Source organism: Gymnogyps californianus, unplaced genomic scaffold, assembly GCF_018139145.2.
Source record: "Gymnogyps californianus isolate 813 unplaced genomic scaffold, ASM1813914v2 HiC_scaffold_50, whole genome shotgun sequence".
Classification (NCBI taxonomy): Eukaryota; Metazoa; Chordata; class Aves; order Accipitriformes; family Cathartidae; genus Gymnogyps; species Gymnogyps californianus.
Window position 1 is genome coordinate 234084 of NW_026114400.1, and position 24311 is coordinate 258394.

Below are 24311 nucleotides of genomic sequence, written 5' to 3' on the forward strand. Positions count from 1 at the left end.
CAGAAAACACCATAATAGTGGATATTAATGAGTTGGATGCAAGAGGTCTGGAATCTGAACAAGAATCCAACTTTCTTGATTGAATCCTTTTGCCACAAATACCTTGAATAAAATTAGATATCTAAGATTTGAATTTTCAAGAGGATTTAAAACCTAAATTCCATGTACAGATTAGCCAAGCTTCTCTCCACATCTATCCTAATTACAGTATCATATTCTTATAGGTTATAGAAAACTTTATTTTCCTCTATATAATTTGTATTCACTACATTTAGTAACTTAGGTATTCATGAGACACACAGCATTACATACAGAACAGCTATATAAATTCTAAGCACATTGCTAAACTTTAAGAACAGATGATTTAAAAGAATCCAACGAGAATTCTATTTACCAAAAAAAAATGCCTAGATACTTAACAGTGTTCATGTTGTTCAAGATTGTTTTCAGAAAAGGGAAGAACAAAGAAATCCATTCATTCTGAAGGTCATTTTTGCCAGTTACTGCATACCTTGAGCATAATTCTAGCCAACTTAGTCTAGTCTACACTACAAAGGTTTGGTAAGGCTAAATAAGCTGGCAGCAAAACTTACGTTACACTGGCAAAAATTAGGTTTTCGCTAGTACAGATAAATGATTGCCATGGCTAACAAATAAAATTTTTTGGTTTGATTTTTCTATTGTCATGTATACGTGACAACTATGCAAAATGGGTGTACATAGGGGAGGAGCAGTGTAACATGAACATATGTTTTACTATATCATCTTCCCTTTTTTTTTTTTAAAATAAAGTATATACTACCACTCTGTACAGTCAGGAAAGCAAAGCTTAAACATACCCAAAAAATTCCCTATCAACTCAAAGATTTGCATTAAGCATGTGACTCCTTCAAAGAAATTAAAGAGCTGTGAAACATGCGCATGAAGGTAAAGTTGACATGAGACAGGAGAATAAAACAAACATCACAGACTTACCTTGCTGCATCTGAGGATGTGGTGTATAACTCGGAGGATGTGAATATGGCATGTATCCTGCAGGGCTTTGAGGAGCATACGGACTAGGCACTGGACTATTCTGTTGTGCCAAAAATCTGTTACCAGAGCTTGTCTGTGGTGGCACAAACCGACTAAAAATAAAATAAAAAAAGTTTTTAAAAGTTGGAAAAGGAAATTTAGACAAATTTATTATTTCTTTTGGAATATTATACCTTTGGAACATTATAACTTCTGTAAGAGAAAATTCCAACGCAATCAAGAAACCCCTTCAAAAGCAGTATTTTAAGCTATCGATACCTTCCCAACTTCAATTATTACTTAAGAGCCACAGCTTGGGTACTGCATTAGTAAAAGTAAAGAACAGAATAAAATGCATTCATAAGACCTCCACCTAGGGAAAGGAAACAATGACACAAATATTTATCAAAATAAGATCTGCAGATTTACTAAAACAAGATATGCAATTTCCAAAAGTTAATCCTAGAAGTTTGAATGAAAGTGACAGCTAAGGTTTAATTATCATATAACAACTAGCTCGCTAGGATTAACAAGGAGCCATCTACTCTAAATATGATTTTTCCAGTAAGATTGCAAAGAACTTCATCTAACAGAACTATACTGCCAAGATATAGGAATGTGATAGGCAGTTAGGTAGGACCTGACCCAAAGTCCACTGAATACAACTTATTCTTTCACTGGCTTTATCTTAGACTCATCCTAAAGATAGGAAGCCATAAAATAGGCTTGTGACAATAATACACGTACATTATAATTTAAATTCTTATATGAGCTTTTCAAAATAAAAATAAACCAAATAAATACTTCAGAAAGTACAATACATGTTTTCACAACCCTCAGTTCTAGATAGCAACTCTATGAAGGTAAGCTTCCATAGAAAGAAATAGCAAAGTATATAACACAAGGATTTTGCAAGGATTTCAAGAAGACTTAGCACATTGTAATATTCACAATTCAAAAAACCTTCTTCAATATCACTTTTAGATATAAAAGTAAAAAAAGTGTACTGGTTTTTGTGCAGATACAGAGCATTTCATTTGCCAAAACAATTACACTAACTTGAAGTGAAATAAGTTTATTTTAATAATGATATCTAATAACTGGAGATGAAATCTATTAAAGCCCAGTAACTGAGTTGAAACTACATGCAGAACTCTTTCCTCTAGTCCAGAGTACTTTATGATGTTAACAAAGGCCTGGATTATAGGTACATGCTACTTGCCAACACTCAAAGTTTGAAAAAGAACCAGAAAGTTGATGAGGAAGCTGCTGGAAGACTGGCCAAACTACTGGGCCTATCCTCCTCTGAGCAGCCTTTTGTATAACTGTTACAGCAGTACTCCATGCCTTTACAAGCCTTCTTTCCCACCCTCCTGTCACATTGGTACTGTTATACATGCTGGAACACATAGCCTCTTCTCTCCTATCCTCCTGCTACCAGTAGAGAACAGCTGGAGGGGTGGCAGGAGGCAGGGGGATTCCTTAAGCAGGAAAGAAAGTTTGCCAAAATTATGGGAAGGAGAGAGAGCAGGGAATCATGACTAGTCAGAATACAAAGATTAACTCACTAACAAAAAGATGTTTCTTTGCCAGCTGAAGAAACTCACCCTGCTGTCAGACAAATGCAAAATTTGTCTTGACACTGATCATCTTCCATTCACATACTTGCAACAAGAATTGACTGTCACTGTAGGAAGAATTTGCAGTTCGCTGCCTATCCCACCCCATTTAAAAGAAAGCATTACCTGGAAGGGCTATGTGCGATAGTGGTTTGTTGATAATTGGAAGATGCAGGACTACCTCGCATGGAATTCTGAGAAATATTAAACTGTGACATCATCATCCCTATTAAGAAGAAGATAGTAGCATTACTTTACATGCATTTCCTTTTTAATCAATGAAGTCTCTCATTTCAGAAATTATTATATACAAAGAGATTATAAACTTTACAGACATTAACATCTTCTACCTACAACTGTTAGATTCCATGTAAGATGTCCATTTTACACCATGACATAAAAAGAGTGTTCCCTAAAGCAGTATTAATTCAATTATAAATATCAACGGTAGTTCCTTCCTCTGTTCCTTAGCCAAAAACCTGCTAGTAAATAGAAACATTTTATAACAGGACGTATACTCCACACCCCAGACTGGTGTGTACAGTACTCATTGTGCCAATAAGTAAAAGATTTGGAAACTTCACAACAAGTCAGAAGAACACAGAAAACTTATCTCCCATTTTTAGAACAAGTACAGCAAACAATCATCTTGGGCTGAGCGGTGCAAGATATTCTCCCTGCTCCCATAATGCCTTAGTGGTTCCTTTCTACCCAGGGACAAAAGCTTTCTATTCTACCTCCACCACGCTTATAAGGAATGTTATCAAAGAAGGTGCTGAAATATTTTTAATTGCAAAGAACCACCAATATCCCACCTGTAGACTCCCACAGCCTGTAGATTCCCACAGTCATGCTTTGGAAATTCAGGAGTTGTACTAGATGGCAAGCCACAAGTACCAATGGGCTTGAAACTAACTCGCATCTTTATTAGGGAGAATTTAAAGGGGATCTTTTTTTTTTTTCCCCCCTCTCTTCGATACAAGTATAAAGAATTTCCTAACCACCACATGACACTGGAAGTTGAAGTGGTGCAGGTACACAAAAACTTATATGACTTTTAACCAGGTGATTTTAATGACAGAATTGAATGTCTTGCAGCTAAAACAGCATCAGAATTCACGTGCACACTACAGCTTGGGAAGCCACAGCAAGTGATCCACAGCCGTGGGTAAAAGCACATCAGTAATGCAAATATTTTAAACCAAGAGGTTAGATAGAAGGCTGACAGTAGTCCCCAATCCAGAGTGTTTGGGAGCCATCAATCCTTGAATTACTATCACCGATTTCAATTACTGCAATATTCACACAAGCAAAGCTAGTTTCAGAAATCCTCCCTGTCACCCTCTTTTCTCTTCCCCTCTCCCCAGCAGAGAAGAGATGGGATAATCCCCCAGGAATGCAGCCGTTACTACCTCCCAATAGGTATGAAGTGCTGCATTCCAAGTACATTAGCACAGGCAAACTAGCCCACAGCAGGAGTGAAAGTCCCATGTTGTGCTGGGGGGGGGAATCAGAGACCTCCATACTTCAGTACAGAGGACATTTCATTGTCCAGAGTAACAGAAGGGGACTCCAACTCCTGCAAAATTTGTTTAAATGGACACTGGTTGCCTCGCACAGAGGCAAGTGAGGAGGAAACTCCAGGGGTTTTGTGTTGGAGGCAGCACCCGGCATGCCCACTGCCTGCTCACCTCTCACAGCCACTCTCACCACAGCTAGGTAGTAGTTAGTCAAACTACTAACCCTTAACATTCATGTACAGAAAGCTGACAGAATGTGGCCATATGAGTATGAACTGTACAGATGAAGTTTCATTTTATGCTTAAAGCAAAGACTGCACTTTTAAAATACTTTAAAAACATATCTATTTTTCTCCTCCCTAAATTTAAAACACGTTTTGAACCCTAAATGCAGTAGTTTTTGGTTTAAAAGAATGACAGAAAATATATAAATGAATTAATTTTTAATGCTATTTAAAAAACCCTAAAACTTATTCTGTGACAAACAGTTCTCACCTCTCTATCTCTGTTGGGGGGGGGGGGGGCCCTGACATGGGGGACACAATCTAGATAACCTAAAAAAACCAAAAAAACCCCACCCACAACACCTCCTCCTCCCCCCCAAAAAAAAAAACCCACACAAAAAAACCAATCCACCACAACAGTGTCTCCAAAGTTTCCAGACAGATAACAAATCTGCCTAGTAATGATGTAATGAGGAAGGAGTAAAAATAAGCCCCAAACATTTAGTCTAAAAAGAAGTTGAAATTAGTCTGTGGCCATTAACACTAAAATATCTTCTTGTACATTTTTTACATTGTTGTCATATCACTAAGCAGCTGATTTATGGCTCCACTGTGCATTTCCATACCTTAAAATACTTAAGAATTTCTTTTAAATGCAACTTTAATTTTGATTGTTGGTAATGTTCAGTTTTGAGAAAACATCATCCTAGTAATAACATTCCTAGAATGAGTTTCCTTAACACATACTCCCAGTCTTGACTATAATTTTTTTTGCTTGGAAAAAAGTGATACGCATAAATCCATTTTAGCATTCCTACTAAATGCCAAAGAACTCACTACGTAAAAACACAGCTCAAGATCACAGAAAAAGTCTTGTATGATTAAACTGTACTACAGCATCATGCATGCTTAAGCTAGGACTACTCACTAACAGGTGATTTTTCAGTTAAATATACACTCTTATTGAAAGCGTACATCTACAAAGTTTTTCCCTTTTACAGGCACATGTGCACTTGAATTCTTGTATAAATGAAAAAATTATCTAAGTAATTGACGTTTATGGAAAGATGCATAAGATCTTAATCCTCAAAAATGCACAAGTTGTGGTAAATAGTTTAAAGTGAATTTTAAGTCCTTTCTGCACCCTAAGCTATGCTATGAATACTAACCTAGTGCAATACATTTTAGCTGATCTTCCAACACATATCTGCTGAAAGACAAAGCCAAAGTGTTGAGAGGGAAAAGAGAAAAAATTATTATGAAAACTCAAACTAAAGTAGTCCACTCATACACTATAAGATGCAAGACAGATGTAGTTGAAAGATGGCACCCACAACTTTCTCTGTCATCTGATGAAAAAGGTCTAAAATAAAATTAACATGCTGCCCTTGTACAAGTTAGGCCTGATGCCGCATGGTGATGTGACTCAGTCTGTTCAGACAACCTAGTAATAGAAAGCAGTCTGAAAAATCTAACGAAAAATCTAATCTGTATGAAGACTGTTTCAACAATGGGACTATTATCAAAAGACAGGGAATAAGAGTTTGAACACTGCTGCTGCATTACCTGAAACGAAATATGCCAGCAATTTTTTGGGGGTGGAGGTGGCGGGTGTGTGTGTGTGCGCACCCAGGACACAAAGCAAAAGTGTCCACATAATACATCTTTCTTGCACTATTTGTTCATCATAACTAAAACCGATTCTTGCTCTAAACAGTGTTGAGCTAGAAATCAATATGACCTTGGAAAAAACCATCAGCACAGAATTCTGCTTGTGCTTTACCTTATATTCACAAGTATTCAAAACACAATATTTAGCTTTCTGAAGATGCCTTTATTTCCTGACAAATTGTACTGAACCAAGAATTTTATTCCACGTTTAATGTAATTCTTTAGCCAGGTGGTCTTTCTGTTCTTACGTTAGAAAAGAAGGCTAGGAGAAATGAATTTGAGTTCAGTTTGTCCATACTAACACTGGAACTGACACTCAAGGGATCATGGTGCAGAGTCCCACCCCAGGCTGAGTAAATAGACAGGGGGTCCCACTGCCTTCGTTCCTTCTCAATTCTGGGCATTACAAATACTGAGTCACAGTACCCAGCGCTGACTTCACCGCATGCTGGACTCAACAGAAGGCAGAAGGACAATATTCAGAAGGAAGACAGTAAGGAAAGCAGAAGAGATGAATTTGAAATACTAGAAAAGAGCCTAAATTTCATTCTTCTAGCTGGCAAAATGTATTACATAAGATCTCTACCAAACCCTCAATTGTTCTACAAATCATGACTCTACAGAGATTACAAAATCTGTTCAGAAAACAGAAGAAAACCCAACCTTTGCTGCCAGAACACATCAGTATATCCTCCTTCGGCCTTGGAGATCTGAATAGGATGTATTAACAGCTAATAAGGCTACCACAATTTGCTAGCATCTAGCTTAAAGATCCCCCTATTTCCAGGTAAGAGTGTGGCCTTTTTCCATTGAAAATGAAGTCACACTTTGCCTAGCTTTTCCAAACATTCATTCCAAGGCCTTCTTCCTCTCAAAATACTTGGTCTACAGCTATGCTTTTCCCCTCTTCCCCCTTTCTTTCAATTTTTCTGATTTCACACTTACATTGCAATGTTTGCACTGGTACAAGTATCCAGAATTATGTAACATAAAATTAAATATTCAAGGAAGTTTTAAAGTCTGATATCTTCTGGTTCTCTGAAACCACTTTGTTAACTTTATTAAAATAACATCAACTATTCTTTTAAGTTTCATGTTGAATTGTTTTTAATTCTGTACTAGTACCTTCCTTCAAGCATAGGCCAAAGCACATTTACTAAAGATAGAGGTGCTTTTATTTCATTAAGGATTATTCTTAACCTATTGAATCAAGCTGCAAAAGTGTTTCCCCCTCTGAAGCACAGAATTAGCAAAAATTAGAAAGAAATTAACTCACTTTATCTTCTTTCTTTCAAAAGCCTCTGCTGCAACAAATAATTTCAAAAACGTCTCCCTTTTGCACTGGCAAAAAATTATTTTACTCTACAAAACTGGTGGAAAACTCTGATTCTTTGTGGAACCACTCTGCAAAAACCAGCAGGACAGTCACAACTCTTCCCACAGCTAGAAAAATCATACTCTGCCATGGCTACCACCAAACCCAGAATCTGGAGACTGTTTTCAGAGCTTAAATTTCAGGATATATGTATCAATGAGCTACTAAATATTTAGCACTGCCTTTCACATTTTCATTCCAGGAAATTTCTGCATTCTTTCAAGGAACATTACATGTTCTGTCCTTAGCAAGTTCTTTTCAAATACTGTATGGCTTTTTACTCGCTAGCCTAGATGAACGAACTTAATAATCTCATTTTATTATTTTTTTCCCCTCCAAAAACACCCTACACTTTCTATCCCCTGTGGACTCCAGTAACACTTTTATCTATATCTCTACAATGCTAGCAAAGCTTTATCCTCATACTGCAAAAACTCTGGAAATTCTCCTACTCATTTCATAGTTTAGTATTTAAAGAAAAGATTTCAGGTGCAAATGAAGAAGTCTCCAGATCTACAAATAGAATCTGTCTGATTAATCCTTTGCTTGGTCTCTCCCCTTCTCCATCTTTGCTATCCAGCAGTATATCTCGCTAAACCTCAGAAAAGAATTAGCTGTCAAAACAGTAAAATCTATAGGGCATCACAAATTGCTGAGAAGAGGAATGTCAGGGAGGAGCTGTTAAGTATGGTTCATTCAACCTTATTCCTTACCCCAGAACTATTAAGAACTACCACTACAATGATACACTATAATCGTACAGATTTTCAGTAAGATCAAGGCATATTTTCCCAACTTCAATTATTTACTAAGACAAATATATGAACCTAGCCATAAAGAAATTCAAATAAAATTACTTTAAAATAAAATCCAATCACTCATCCTAGAAATTAAACTTTGTAGTGAAATTAAACATTATTTTTTACAAAAATACCTGGTAGAGTTTATTTCCATGCTTATTCTAATACAATCACTCTTAGAAGATGTCAAGATACACAGCTTTATATCACTATCAAATACAAGGTAAGGCATGAATATCACAGTTGTGCTCCATATATATTTGTGGTTAGTATCAGTCCCCTAAACTTACAGAACAACATAAAACACAATCAATAAATAATCAAAAATCCTTACCGCTTTGTACCCCGTATCTGTTTTGCATACTTTTCTCCCTGAAAACATTAGGATTCCTTGCCAGGATAGCCTGCAGCAAGACTGGTATATCTCCCTCTGGATCATCACTGCCAAGGTTATCTTTCAGTTCTCTGGAATTGTGGAAGTAAGCAAATAAAGAGGCAAATGCATTTTCAAATTATAAGAAACCATGAGTCAAGTAAAAAAAAAAAAAAAAAAAAAAACAAAAAAAAAAACCACCAACCAAAACCAAACCAAACCAAACGACGACAATTTACTGTTAAAATATAGAAAAAAAACAAGTCTGCAAAGCACTGTTCCCTGCCTCTATTTTTTTTTTTTCCTCTCTTGTTTAAGGAATGGAAGAAGTATTCCTACTAGCCTTCAAAATTATTTTCTGTTAATAAGCACTTATATATACACATGGCTGTCAGTTTCAGACTATTATAAAAAGTTTCTTATGCCCACTTTTGTATCATGATCTCCATAAAAGAACAACGCTTTGGCATAACATCAAGAAAGTATTATTGTAGGAGTGAAAATAAGATATGCGTGAATGTATAACATTCAGGTTGCAGCCCAACACTTTGAGAATCTTTTATTTTAAAAAGAAAAATTGGCATATCTTTAACATCACAGGATTCCCTTCGAACCATCAAAAATGTAATGGATTTTCTATAAATGCATCCATGCTTTCACTTTGTCCTGGTTTCGGCTGGGACAGAGTTAACTCTCCTCTTAGTAGCTGGTACAGTGCTGGGTTTTGGATTTAGTGTGAGAATGATGTTGATAACACTCTGAGGTTTTAGTTGTTGCTAAGGAGCGCTTATCTTAAGCCAAGGACTTTTCAGTTTCCCATGCTCTGCCAGCAAGCAGGTGTGCAAGAAGCTGGGAGGGAGCAGAGCCGGGGCAGCTGACCTGAACTAGCCAAAGGGGTATTCCATACCATGGAACGTCATGCCCAGTATATAAACAGGGGGGAGTTGGCCGGGAGGCGCGGATCGCAGCTCGGGAACTAACTGGGCATCGGTCAGCGGGTGGTGAGCAATTGCATTGTGCATCACTGGTTTTTTTTTCCTTCCCCCCCCCCCTTTTTTTTTTTTTTGTTATATTCCTGCAATTGTTTGCTTTGAGGACTTTTAAAAGCTACTTCCATTTGATCAAAAAAATTGATTGAAACATGTAGGAAAAAGACAGGGCTGTCAACATAAGACAATTCAAAGGACACCAGGGAAAAATGAAAAAACAAAATATATATTAACAAAAAGAAAATACATTAGCATACTTGCTGGTTCAATTCTTAAAATATTTAAGCTCAATATCTAATCAGAACTGACATAGGTCTTACATGGGTGTCTCAAAAAAAGTATCTTTTTGTGTAATACTGTGTATATAATTTGTCTATGTGCATTATTAACCAAAGTGGAACAAAAATGACTACTGCACAATCAATACCACAAAGTTTGCACTCCTAACTAGCAAGGATGGAACAAGCAGCAGATCTATTAAAAAAAAAAAAAAATTAGTTATGCATAAGGGCTGTCAGACAATTACTAACATTCTGATTGACTGAAACAATTGACTCTTATACAGCGGTAATCTGCTAAGCTAGTCTAATAAAAAACCTGCACGTTCTAATTTTCAGATTCTCACAAACACCCTTCTCAATTCAGTTCATTTTAATTTCAAGGAATAAGGATGGTGATCTGCTATAGCTGAAGTTCAAAATACATACATGTGATCTGTTGACACCTGATTGAGACTGTGGACAAGCTGCGAAACCAGATTTTCATCCCTGCAAGCCAGAAGGCAGTTCACCTCTTCAGCTATCCGTCCATTGAAAAGCAGGCTTTTTGTTGTTGTAGCAGGTAAAGGCGATGGAAGAGGCAGCTGGTTCAAAACTGTTATCAGAAAACAGAAAGGAGTTCAGAATCATTTCATGAAACACAAGCATACAAAGATGGACACCTTCTTACTCCCTCACATGATTAAGAAAGAAAACCTGACAACTACATTTGAAATATAGGAAAGATTTCTGGATTTTTTTTAATCATGAACACACACACACACACACAAAGGCTGGACTCTGTTTTAAACAAAGTAATGCAGTCAAGTCCATAAGTTATGTTACTATATTATTGTAAATATTTAACTGTGCTAAGGCAAGTACTATGAATAAAAACATACTTTTAAACATTCCAGAGTATTAAGTTATTTAATGCTATGGCAGTTTTCTCTTGGAGCTGAAAGCATGGATAAAGGGAAGGAAGGAAATGCAAAATCCTTGTAGCTGCATGCAGTACTTTAAGTGCATTGATCACATACTTTAAGTTTTCTACTCTGACCTTCATATTTAATTAGTGTTCCCACTTTGTATGGTGAGGGTAGATAAAAAAAACAACCCAACCAAAAAAAAAAAAATCACCAAAAAAACCTAAACAACCCAACAACCAATTTAAGCCACTAATTAAATTCTCAGTTTATTCTTCTCCTGTCGTATTCATTTTTATGTAAGTAATATCAAGAAAAGGCTAGTATCATTGGTTGGAATGATCACTAAAATGTCAATTCAGTCAATATACCTATTCACAAATCTTGGTAAAAAGATTTGTTTAATGAAAACACCTATTGCAATGTTTCAATCAAATTATAAATGAGCATACTATACTTTCAGAGGGCATTCTTAGGTCCACAGGCATAACAATGAAGTGTACCAAATAAGAAGCCTTGACCAGATGATTTGGCAGGGCTACAGAGATGAGACTAAGCCAGAAGAGGCCAAAAAGCCTGCTACGTAGGAAAGTCACTTTCATGGGTCCACAAAAACAAGCTGACTCTGACTTCAAGTTCCCAGGCTGATTACATTAGAAATAGCTTCAGAAAAAAACAACTGTGAAATATACTATTTTGGCTCTTTTATATTTTGAAATTCTTTTTTAAAAGAAAAAAGGGGGGGGGGCAGAATTCCAGTTTTTTTTCCCCCTATACAATGTATATCATTACTGTATTTAGAAATAAACTGCAATTCAAATAAAAATGTATAATATATTAAAATAGCTAGCTTTCATTACTTGCATTAGATTACCTTGAATGTGCCTTGAAACTTGGAAAAATTAGCAAGATCAGCAAAGTATATTTATTAAAACAGTATAAATTCAGCTAGTTAACTGAGCCTACTCTACTGCCTCTAGTCATCATGTCCTCCATGTTTTTAGGGCAACAGGACTTGTCCATTCCAGTACCTTCTTTTCACATAGAGAGAAATAAGGTGAAGCAGTGACAAGCCTTTCTCTTTCAGCTGCTCCTGAGTTTCTAAACATCAGATAAATACAACAGATAAAGAAGCAAATGCACCTAACACAAGGGCTAATTCCACCAAAGGTAGTTCAGTGTTTCAAGAAACTCTTGCACCAGGAGTCTGACCAGTGACTTCTACCAGTTAAGTATTTTGACTTCTTTAGAACCTTACCTGCAAATACTTAGTGCTGGAAAACTGCCCATAGCCCAGAAACTTATGATTTGCATCCTGATGGCCCATTATTAGACACACATAACGATACATATATACACATATAAATACATAAGCAGCATCTTCCAATTTGATATTTCAGAATATCAGAAAGACATGAAGAAGTGGGTTTTTTTCCCCTCGAATACATCTGCTTTTTTTAACTGTAGGCAATTAAATTCAATTGCTGGGTATATACTTTCAGTGTCTTGGAAAGTCTCCAAATTTCAACAGTATAATAATAAAAACAAGAGCTCAGAAGCAGCACTTGGGTCACTGAGTCCAATTATCCTCAGACAGACAACTGAGCTATAAACTCTTGCTTATACTTTATAAACAAGATGCATCTTTGTCCCAACTTCTCTTATTGGAATGGTTGTTCTAGGACCTCATTATAGTAATGATAAATCTCCTCTTAGTTTCCACTAGAAATTTATTTTTGGTCAGATTATAACCATTTGGTTTTGCACCAGTATCAGCTTTTAATGTAAACAGTTCTTTTCCTTTCCTTGCACTTTGTCTTCCTGATGTATTTAAAGACGGCACACACACCTCATCTGCTCCTTTTGTAGGCTGAACAGCCAAGAGAGAAGCCTCATAGGTTCAGCTGCTTATTTCCATTCTAGCAACCATTCTTTGCACCTGTTAATTAGAGCAATTTTTTTGTACTTCGTCCAAAACTAAGGAACTAGGTTTCAAGTATATTCAGCATATTCCACAACTCTCTCTAGCTGAACATCAGTCTAATCTTCTCTCTCTCTCTCTTCAGTGAAGATGATGAGATGTATGTTTTAGAGAAGTATTTTATCATTTATATGTTTTTCTTTATTTGTGGGGTACCCAGATATGTTACTGAATGATATTCCAAACAAACAATGAATTCCTATATTTTATGTTTCAGGTTTACTTAAGGGTTTTTTTTTTTAACCTACATTTCATTTCATGTTTAAATTAGCATATTTTGTTTGAATATATTTTTAAAATTCGAGCAATGACAAAATTAACATTTTTAATATCAAATCTGATTTTGAACAGATTTACTTTTAAGAGCTTTAAAAATAAAACTATTTTTAGTATTTTGAAAATGCAGGTATTTACTGAAGAGGTAGAAGTGAACATAGCAAAGACAAAAAAAAAAAAAAAAAGAGTACTTACGGTCTGTAAGACTAGCAATCCCTGCAAGAGTAGTGATGGGAACATGAGGCATATCCCCATTCATCCTGAAGTTCTGGGATGGTAGCGCCTACACAGATATTTTAGTTCAGGTGCCAGCTATCATTACTTCCCATCTCCCAAGCACTAAAAACAAACAAACAAACAAACAAACAAAAACAAAAAAAACCAACACAACAAAAAAAAAAAAACACAAAACCAAATTAAAATTCTTGGTTTACTTAAAAGAATTTTAAATTCAATAACATAAATGAAACACAGACCATAACCTCAGCTGCATACTAAGTAAATTTTGTCAAAAGTGGGTAGAACAATGTAGAATTTAAATATCAAATGGCATTAAGCAATCAAAAGGCAAGCTTCTGGTCTCAGAAGCAGAGCCCTTCACCAAAAAAGATGCAAGATAAGGCAATCAAAAGAAAATTTGCTCAGGTTATACAGCACCAACTCAAAAATTGGTAACAAAACTTCTGTTGGTTCATACTGCAGTGGACAGCACTTAATCCATAACCAGTTTAAGTAATTAGCTGCTATATTCACTTCCCAGTTTTGGAGAAGGAGATATTTTTCATATAAGAAGCTAGCAAAAACAAAAGGAATAATTTACAGATGCAAAAGTCAAGTAGTAAACAAAGCGACAGATACAAAATCTTAGTATATTTTAAAAGTAGTAGCTATTTCAAAATTGATCTGAAAATATCTCTTTTATATTAAACACACTCTGGTCGAACTACTACCAGGAACTGTTTCACCCACTCCACAGAAAGAAAAGGTTTAGTCACCACTGAACTAGCTCGTTTATTTCCTGTAAAACAGCACAGTTTATATTCAACTACTGAAAAGGAATTCGTTCATCCAGTTTTCACTAACTATAAAGATCCCAATTGTAAGGAAGGCCACACTATTTAAAACAAACAAACCAACCCAAAACACCCCCCCCAAAAAAACATCCCACACACCCAAAAAACCCACAACACCACACCACCAAAACCCCCCCAAAAATCATCACAATAATTTCAACTGCAGTTCCAAAACAACAAAAGTTTACAAAGATCACACATTATAATCCACTATTGTTATACTAATGAAACGACAAAAATTGAGCATGATATTTTCTGAAGACAAACAAAATAAAGGAACTTGATATATATACATTTACCTATTATAGACAGGCTCCTGTGTTAACAGTTCATGAAATAGTAAAAAGACGACTTCTGTCAGCATTTAAGTTGTCTACTGAAGATTCTGAAATTGTGATTTGCTTACACTTACTTTACAAGCCAACATTTTTGCAAATTACATATACAATACATATAAACCAAAAGATCACTGTCATTTCCTTAGTAATTTTTATCTCATTCTTTCTTATGCCACACCAATGACAACAGATAGGACACCACTGCTAATACATATGTACAGATTCCAAGCAAGACAAGGAAACTGAATGTTATAAGTCTTTTTCCTGCTCAAAGTTTTCATGAACCACTGAAGTTAACTTTTCAAAGTTTCCCTATCTACACATAACTGAATTCTTCGGGGAGGGGGACAGGATGATGACGGACGGACAGGACACAGGACAGGACACACAGGGATGGGAGACGACACAATCAACACACAAAAAACCCCCACCCAACACTGAGGTTAAACAGAACTGACAATGAGTTGACTTCCTTTACACCTGCCACAAGCTCATTCCCACCACTAAATTACATTTGTTTATTAAAAAAAATATAGTACATTACAGGTGCAGAAATCTAGTTAAGGAAACTGTTGCAGATAGATATGCTGTGTGAGTTGTTGTGTTTGGGGTTTTTTTAATCCAGGAGAAAACAGCCTTCAAATACCCAGAGCAGTTTCAAATACTACTCGATACTGGAGTTTCTTTACCTGAAATGAATACCAATATACACAGAATTTCAGTGGTTCCTGTTCCATAAAAAAGCAATTTCAGGAAAAAAAAAAAAAAAAAAAAAAAAAAAAAAAAAAAAAAAAGAGAGACAGACCTAACTTTTCCCACAATGAGTCTGCAACAGCAAACCCACAAGAGCTAACAACACTTAGAATTTAAGTTTTCATTGAAAGGTAAGTAAAGAACACCTTTCACACATAAGTTGTATGTACAAGAAAAAGGTCATGTCTGATGATCTCTCTCCTGACTGAAACTGCATCAAAGCTGACTAAGGCCATGTCACTAGTCAGTATTATTGGAAATCCTGTATGTAACACAGAAACAAGGGGGGGGATTCTGTTCACTTTCCCTTCCTGATCACCTGGGAAAGCTGTAAACATCAGAGGCAGTCACTACTAATGCAAGTTCTTTCCTGGTATTACTGCCACAATAATTAAATTATACAGATATTCAATGGGGAAAATTCCTCCAAAACTAGACACTTAAATTAGAAACCTCCACAGATACATGATAAGAAACACGAACTGGCAAGATTCAGATCTGAGAGTGGAACAAGTGCAGAGAGCTAGGATGGTCAGGGGAAGAGTAAGCTTTCTAAGAGGAGAGTAGAAGGGGTTGGTTTGTGTAGCTAACAAAACAAAGGTCAAGAGGGGATGTGGTTGCTCTCTCTAAGGCAGTCAAAGAAGGTTACAAAGGAAGAATGCTACAGGGCAATGCTAACACAACAATAAACGGGGGCCATGAATGCAAGCAAGAAGAAAATCAGAACTGAGCTTCTCACCATCAGAGCTGCCACTTTCTGGAACAGCCTTCCATTAGGAGTAGTAGCATAGATAAGCAACACCATTACTTTAAAGATGGATCATACAGATGTTACATAAGGGACAGGATGCGGTTGCCTGCACCAGCTGGGAACTAAGCACTGCAATTCAAGAAGTCTGTCTCTTACACTAGGAAGTTTTTGTAAGTATGATGATGTGGGTAAACAGATGAGAGTAAACAAAAAACAAAGAGACTGATGGGATTAAGCGATGGGATTAGTTTATACAACAAACACAATATGAAGAAACCACATGGGAATATTTGGGTCCAAATATTACATCTGTTGTGTTGAGAGCAAAACTGCATCTGTTATACAACTGGCAAACAAGGTAGGATTCAATTCCAGAACTAGAGACTGAGGTCCAGTGAAACTAGAACTCGAATTTGATGTCACTGAGAACATTACTAAACTCATTTAGGGAATTCAAAACATCAAGCAGTTAGAGAAAAAAAAAAAATTGACAGCTCAAGAAAAGATACATTCTTTCATACAAAACATCAGAACAGCATGCAACAATTAATGGCTTGACTGACAGACAAGTTTTGTTGTGTTTTGTTTTTTCATTCCCCAACTGTAACAAGAGTTAAAAGTAATACATTGTAGCAGCTTGCAATTAGTCAAGAAGAATCAACATTTTTCAATATTTAGAAAATTTTACATTATCAACTTTGTACAGTAGCTATTACCAGTAGTACAGCATTTCTACCTCTAAATTGAAAAAAATGAAACTGTTAGTTAATATTAGCTGAATTAAGGAAATCAAAGAACTGCTGCATTGGAAAGCTTTTAAACAATGCATCAGTGTAGCAGTTCAAACAGAGAAGTAGAAACCCAATTTACATATGTGCAAAGGAGGTCTTGCATATCCAATATATGTATTTAGCCTCTTGCTGCTTTATAAGAAACAATGGATATTGTAAAAGACATTCCAGGGAGGAAGAAACTACAGTGCACAAAGGAAGTGATACAAAGAACCCCTTAGTGAAAGGAAAACAGTGAAAGGGCAGCATATATTGAGAATAATATATGAAAAGCTATCATCATAATACACAATAAAAAAAGTGAAGTCAAGACAAGATAGAAAGGAAAGTAATATTAAAAAAGTTTATGCTATGGATAATACCTACACATTTAAAGTGCCACTTCTGTATGTTACCTTCTTCCTTTTTTTTTTTGTCAATTATGTATATTCCCCTTTACTGCAAATTAACGTTCCAAAGAAAATTCCTATCAAAATGTTAAATTTAAAATGTTGTGTGTTGTTCTGTGTTTTGGGTTTTTTTTGGGGGGGGGATGTTTTTGGGTTTGGTTTTTTTTTTTTTTTTTAAAGTAGAAAGTAAATATGTGTGTTGTGGTTTAACCCGGCAAGCAGCTAAACACCACACAGTCACTCGCTCACTCCCCCCCCCAGTGGGATGGGGGAGAGAATTGGAAAAAAGGTAAGACTCGTGGGTTGAGATAAAGACAGTTTAATAGGACAGAAAAGGAAGGGAAAATAATGATAAAAGAATATACAAAACAAGTGATGCACAATGCAATTGCTCACCACCCGCTGATCGATGCCCAGCCAGTCCCCGAGCAGCGGGCTGCCACCCCCTAGCCAACTCCCCCCAGTTTTATTGTTCAGCATGACGCCATATGGTATGGAATAGCCCTTTGGCCAGTTTTGGTCAACTGTCCTGGCTGTGTCCCCTCCCAGCTTCTTGTGCCCCTCCAGCCTCCTCGCTGGCAGGGCAGCATGAGATGCTGAAAAGTCCTTGACTTAGTGTAAGCACTGCTCAGCAACAACTAAAACATCAGAGTGTTATCAACATCATTCTCACACTAAATCCAAAACACAGCACTGTACCAGCTACTAGGAAGAAAATTAACTCTATCCCAGCTGAAACCAGGACAATGGGGTTGGTAAAACAGTCCATAACATGGACATGGAAAATACTGACTGCCTTCAGTGGCACAAGGTTTGGGCCATGTCATGCGGATCCTCTCAACAACTCACCTCTATATATACTGCATTTCTCACCATAGCACTGGGTTAATGGCAGAGTAGAAACGGGGGGGGAATCTCTTTAGAAAGAATGGACAGGCATGGGTAAAATTAAGGGAGGAAGACAGGATGAAAGTTGTGAACAATTTAGGTAAAGAATCAGCGATCACTCAGTGAAGAGACAGACAGACTACAACCAGGGAAGAAAAACAAGCAAACAAACAAACAAAAAAAAAACCAAACACACACCAAACAAACAAACAAAAAAACCCAAAACACCACCAAACAAAAAAACAAAAACACACCCACAAAAAAGTCAAGAAAAAAAGAAACAAACTGCAATTTTTTTTCAGATATTGCAGCATCTGACTATCCATGAAATGACCAGAGGACTCTGACCACTAGTTACCATATGAAGGTTCAAGCTCTGCATTTATGAAACATTCCTCTTGGTTGAAATACATTCTTGTCTCCTCAACAAAAATACCAGTTCTTCCATGGCTTAGCTATGTACATGCATGAGAATGGTGGAAAACAAAACAAAGGGAAAAATCTGTTTATGTGCAGTAATACACAGGCTCAGTAGTAATGCAAAGATAAGTAACACACCTCAGGATTCAGAAATTTAGTATGTACGTTTAAATGTTTCATTCCCCATACTCCAGGGTATTCTTTAACTTATATCTTTAGATTTAAAAAATAACTTATGACTAACCTAATATATTTCTGAGAAGATTATAGATAAAATTAGGTGGATTAAAATTAAATTTTAAAGAAGGGCTAGGGTATTAGGTGTCTATAGTTTTCTTTTTTAAAAGCATTCTATTAAATAGAATACTTTAAATACAGTTATGTTTTATTTAGTTTAGATTATGAAATCTTTAGTTAGAATGAAAATACTTTAAAAAGTGGTTTTAATTTCTTATATGTTGAGTAGCATTGTATTGATGTAACTGCAGCACCATGATCAAAGTTGATTTCTGCAGCTGCACAAAGTAAACCAGTACAACTCATTTATTAGCTACTTTATAATTTAGGTGAGCAGTGGACTTTTTTAAAACAGCAAACATGCTATTATAAATTCAAGAAGCCTTGCCTCATAGGCAGTTTTAAGCTTCCACATTTTGCAATAAACTACTTTTCTTGTTAGATACTACATGAAGCTCTGCTAGTTATCAGTCCTTAAACTGTCCTAAAAAAAAATAAAAAAAATTAAAAATCACTTAAAGAATGAGGGAGAGAGGCAGAAAGAGAATGAATTAATATCCTCTAGTTCTCATTCAAATAAGATACCGTGACTGAGTACATCATACAGATTTATCCACAAGAGGGCAGATTTCTGGTTTCCATACCAGAGCTACAGTTTGTTATAATGACAGTACTTCTGTTACAAGTTTCCAGAACGAAATGCTTTAAAAAATAATTTTAAAAAATACTAAAGAAAGAGATATGGTTGCCAAAACATAGTCTAACACTTAAGTTACATGGAAAAAAGAAGCATACACATTCACAATATAAAGCATCTTGACACTAATTCAATCTCAGAAAAAGTCAGTATTGGAAGTGAACAGTAATTAATCACTGATGCAGCTGCCTAAGGTTAAAATAGCAATGCAAGAAACCTGATATGAACCTAACTTTAACAACCAAAGGGGGGGGGGGCCAGCATGTGGGGGAGGCAAAGAGAAAGGAGGGGGTCAGAAATCCAGAAGACTCATTATTAACGATAAAAGCCCATGAAAACACATCAGCATTTATAAAACCAGGAAGTTCACAGTATATACAGAATAGTTTCACCTTCTACAATACTGGCTACAAAAAAATTAAGTTTGAAAATAGAGATATAGAAATCCCAGAAGCACAAAACCAGATGAAATTCAGTGTACTAGTAAAATCCGTATGCTTGGTTCATAAAGTGATCAGCCAGCGGAATCTGAGCAATGCTGACAAAGCAAGTGAAAAATTAAAAAGTTTGAGATAAAAATTATTTAGTATAATTTCTAAACCAGTATTAGCATAATGTGTTTTCCTAAAACTATTCCAATAGTAGCTGCTCAAATCACTACAAACTACAACTACTGTAAGAAAATAAATATTAGCGAAAAGTACTGTACTGGGCCAAGTGTAAGTTGTTTCTGAATATAAAGCAACCTTTAGAAAAAAATTTTTGAGCAATCAGCTTCTTCCTCTGTAGCTACTGCCACATTCCTTTGGTCTCTGCTGTTCTATTCGATAACAATGACACCGATGCCTCTGCTGCCCATGTGCTAGTAGTGGCAGTGACACCACAGTAAATGGCAAGAGAAACCCCAGTAAAGGTGGTGGAAGCATACACAGCATGAGAGGTCTGTGGATTCAAGGAAAGATGCCCCCTAATTCAGGAGCGCATGCACAGTTTCTACCAGGGTAAACTAACAAAGCATAATTGTGCTTTGCACCTGTAATAACTCTTCCTGGGGGAGGAGAGGAATTGACACAATTGGATCATCACAAAAAAAACCCCAAACACACACACACAAACAAAAAACCCAAAACAAAAACATAAAAACAAACAAACAAAAAACAACAACAACCACCACCAAACCAAAACAAAAACAACAGACTAAGCCATGTGCAGATAGCAGATACCTATGGGTAGTATGCAGCTTCCCTGATCTACACTACATGAATGTCTAGCAGGAAATGTTTACCTTTCTTGCTACCTTGCAATCACAAAGGGTGAAAATTCATTAGAACACAGTTTCCTGAAAAGAAGGAATAGGTCCCCAACAGCATTAGTACCTTTTTCTGTTAAAGCCATTTCCTTCTTGTAAGCACAGGAAGCTTTTCCTTTTTATTCATTTTATATAAAAATTAAAAAGCACTTATAAACAGTGTTCTCCACTTAAAAATAACATCTCAAATATTTAATTCAGGTGCCTTAGCACTAAGAACTCTTTAAAATGAGCCCATATCAAGTCCTTCATACACAAATAAGACATTTAAGCATCAAGTAAAAGCCTATTCATTAGGGCAACACAACCTGTCCCAAAAATTTGCAGAAAAACAAATTATATTTACAAAGTGTTGTGATGATCAACAAGTATAGATTATTTCAGCCAAAGAAGAAAATGCAAGTCTCAGAATTATTGATTTTCAAGGAAAATGCCCAATGCATCAATGGAGATATGCAAATAACCAAGAATACTGTTCCACAGGAAAGTGTATTTCCTGCTATTTCATTAGAGAACTAATGCAAAACAGAATCTGTCTAAAGAGCCTTACTGTTAGGTAGCTCAGTTGTCTTCTTAAAACACGGGGGTTAAATTTAAGTGAATGGAACAGAAATATTGCACCTGGTTCCAAAATAAGATACTACTGGCTCCTTCTCATTAGAAAAGTGATACAAGATCAAGTCCTACTGATAAGGTAGCAAAACCTAAACCAAAGAACTGGTATGTTTCAAAAAGTTAAGCTATATAAAATACACATTATTTTTGCAGGCACAATAACATTAATAGCTATTAGACATGAAATACCTTAGTAGGGTAGTTATGTTCACCAGTTCTACAAAATAAAGCAGCTAAAACTTCTGTCAGGGAGAATCTAGTTATTCAGGGAGTTTATTACTGCTCCTTTTACATCTTTTTAAACAATAAATATCCTCTTTATGAGCCTCTCCACGTCAAAGATTCTGACACTACTGAGAGCTACTGAATTCTTTTTGTTCTGCAGAAGCAAACATAGAATTAAACTGTAAAAACCTAACTTTGTTTGGAAGCAGTCATGATATTAAGCATAGCTGAGAAATTCAAACATAAAGGGAAAACCCCAAGCTACTTCAGTAGTTCATACATTTATTTCCCATCTGCACTACATATTCCACATGCAACTTTTATTGCAACAAAGAAAGTACATCTGTAATTGTGCTCTTTTTGGTGAGCACAGCCCTTTTGCTTGCTCAGGTACACAAGCAGCGGCTGATATTAGATACAGTTCATTTTATTGAAAGGAAATATCTAAGAGATGTGTAGAAGAGCAAGAGCAATTAAAAGGGTTCGGTAGGTCAGCTCTGTCAAATGGAGAGCACTTTAGGTTGCAACATACATCTTTGGTAACAAAATAGTTGTGACATGAGAGAGGAAGTAGTAACTTGGGTTTTTTTTCAACTTTTTCTTGAATGTCTCATTTATGTTAGCTGGTAGTAGCGTTACCCTTTTCTAAAAACAACTGTGTACTTACATTACTTATATTTTAAAGACTTTTCTTTCTTTAATTAGGTTGGATCTTAACCAGGCTGAAAACCTAGTGACTAAACACTGGACCAAAATCTATTTAATTCAGGAGTCTTTTCCAACTTTTAATCTTGCACTTCTGTCCTTGAACTCTCTCAGATGATTCATAGCCTTTATAAAACAAAACTGGGAAGAAATATACCTGTTGAGGCAGTAGCTGATTTTGCACAAGTCTTGCAGTCACACCATTTTTGCCTCTTTTTCAGCTTTGAAAAACAATTAAAATACCTCTAAGCTGCTTTAATACACCCTAAGAAAACAGATGCACAACTATAACATTTCTTTAGAGATCCACAATAAATGCCAATGGAAAATTCTATATAAACAGATTTAGTGTGTTGCATTTCAAAAGCGGCTCACTGCCTTTTTATATTGGAATTAATATTGACCTGTGATATGTTATTCCCTTTTGTCCTAATCTTGTTGCCTGTTTTTCAACTTAAGCTCCATGCACATCTAAGAGAGATGCTGTACAGCACTGTAGGTGGTTAAGATGCTTTTCTTCTAGATTAGTGTATTATTCCCCCTCATCCCCTCACCACAATGATGCAATTCCTCCATCCAAAGGCTCTACAACAGCCCTCTGTAACACACTCAGTTTCCTCCCCTCACATCAAATCCACTCCCACACCTCTGAGCTGCTAGATGGAAGAGAGACGGCATGTGCTGCAGCCTCTTCCTCAATGGGGACATGAGTATCTCCTCTATCCAACAACCAATTTTCACAAACTAAACTGTCTTGAAACTTTCACCCTGTAAAATATAACTGAAATTAGCTGCTTTCCAAAATTATTAGATGGAGGGACTTACAGATAAACAAGCGCCATGATCATTAGGCAGAAAATGATGAAATAAATCAGTGTTTTTACCAACTACGTGCAGAACCACATAAAGAGCTTTGGTTGTACTGCCCTATTGTACGCATTTGCACAATTACTGGTAATGCAATTATTTTTGTAATTTTATAGCATTCACTATCCAAAATTTGTTCTGTTTGGTTCATTTTACAAGAGGTAGTTTATATTGCTCATGCAACGTACAGATAAGATATACTCTCTCTAAAGGAAAGTATGCTAACATTATAAAAAAAAATCCCAAAATAATCAATGGAATTTAACATTTTAATTAAGATTAATAACATCTTGAAAAAACACATTGCTTGGAAAGATTAAACACGAGAGCAAAAGTAACTTTGAAAAAAAAATAAATGCAGTGTTAGTGTCTAATAAATAAAATAATTGTGTAAGATACTTCAAACATGAAAAATTTCATCTCAATAACTGATTTTAGTTAGTGTTTATATTCTAAAATTCAGGATTACATAAACTTTTTGGCACACGCTATCCTATTTAGCAATCCTAAAAATGTAGAGCTCCATGATTTTGTGACTACAAAAGTATGATTAGTGTCAGGAGTCCCTGACTCTTTACTTTATGGCATTTTTTTTTTTTTTAATTATCTTCCAGGTAGTCATTCCTATTAACATTATAAATAAAGAGATTATCAACAAGCATGTAAAACAATATCACTAGTCAGCCAAGATATTCCTTTTTCCCAACTGCACACACAGTCTGGTGACTAAAGGCTTTTCTTCATATGAAGATTATAGTCAGCTAAACTTTTGGAGCACAATGAACTCAAAGACGTAGCGTAGGAAACAAATGGAGACTACAGCTGGGAAAGCACACATATTCAAAGTTATTAATAAGCCCTGAAGCATACAGCACACAACATCTAGAGGTATTGTGTTGGAATTACTGTTAATCAACTAAGTTCAAATGATGACCAGCTCACCATGAGCAACTGGGGCTAGACTGTAACAATCAGGTATCTCTCAATAGCTAGGAAAATTATTATATTGGGGTATGGACTTTGTAGGTCTGGGGAAGGATTCATACAGTTACCTAGGAAAGTGTCCTATGTCATCCTGAACTTCTGCTGCTATTGCTGGTTCTCCTACATCTGCAGCACAAACGCAATAGAAGTTTCTTAAGCTCGCAAACCATGCTGAAAAGAGGGACAGAGTTCCAAGAAAAGCATTTCTCTAAAGCAGTGTCTCTTTCGCCTTACCGATCATCTT

At 36.0% G+C, this 24311-nt stretch overlaps 1 protein-coding gene across 1 annotated transcript in view; it reads right to left on the reverse strand.

The window, feature by feature from the left end:
- Positions 1 to 24311, reverse strand: part of LOC127028947 (nipped-B-like protein) — a 167668-nt gene that overhangs the window by 92541 nt on the left and 50816 nt on the right. The window contains exons 2-6 of the mRNA XM_050914608.1: positions 13221 to 13364; positions 10293 to 10458; positions 8558 to 8688; positions 2760 to 2859; positions 976 to 1127 (exon numbers count right to left, since the gene is read on the reverse strand). Coding sequence (XP_050770565.1) covers positions 976 to 1127; positions 2760 to 2859; positions 8558 to 8688; positions 10293 to 10458; positions 13221 to 13284 — 613 coding nt within the window. The 5' untranslated portion in view covers positions 13285 to 13364. The remainder of the gene's footprint in view (positions 1 to 975; positions 1128 to 2759; positions 2860 to 8557; positions 8689 to 10292; positions 10459 to 13220; positions 13365 to 24311) is intronic.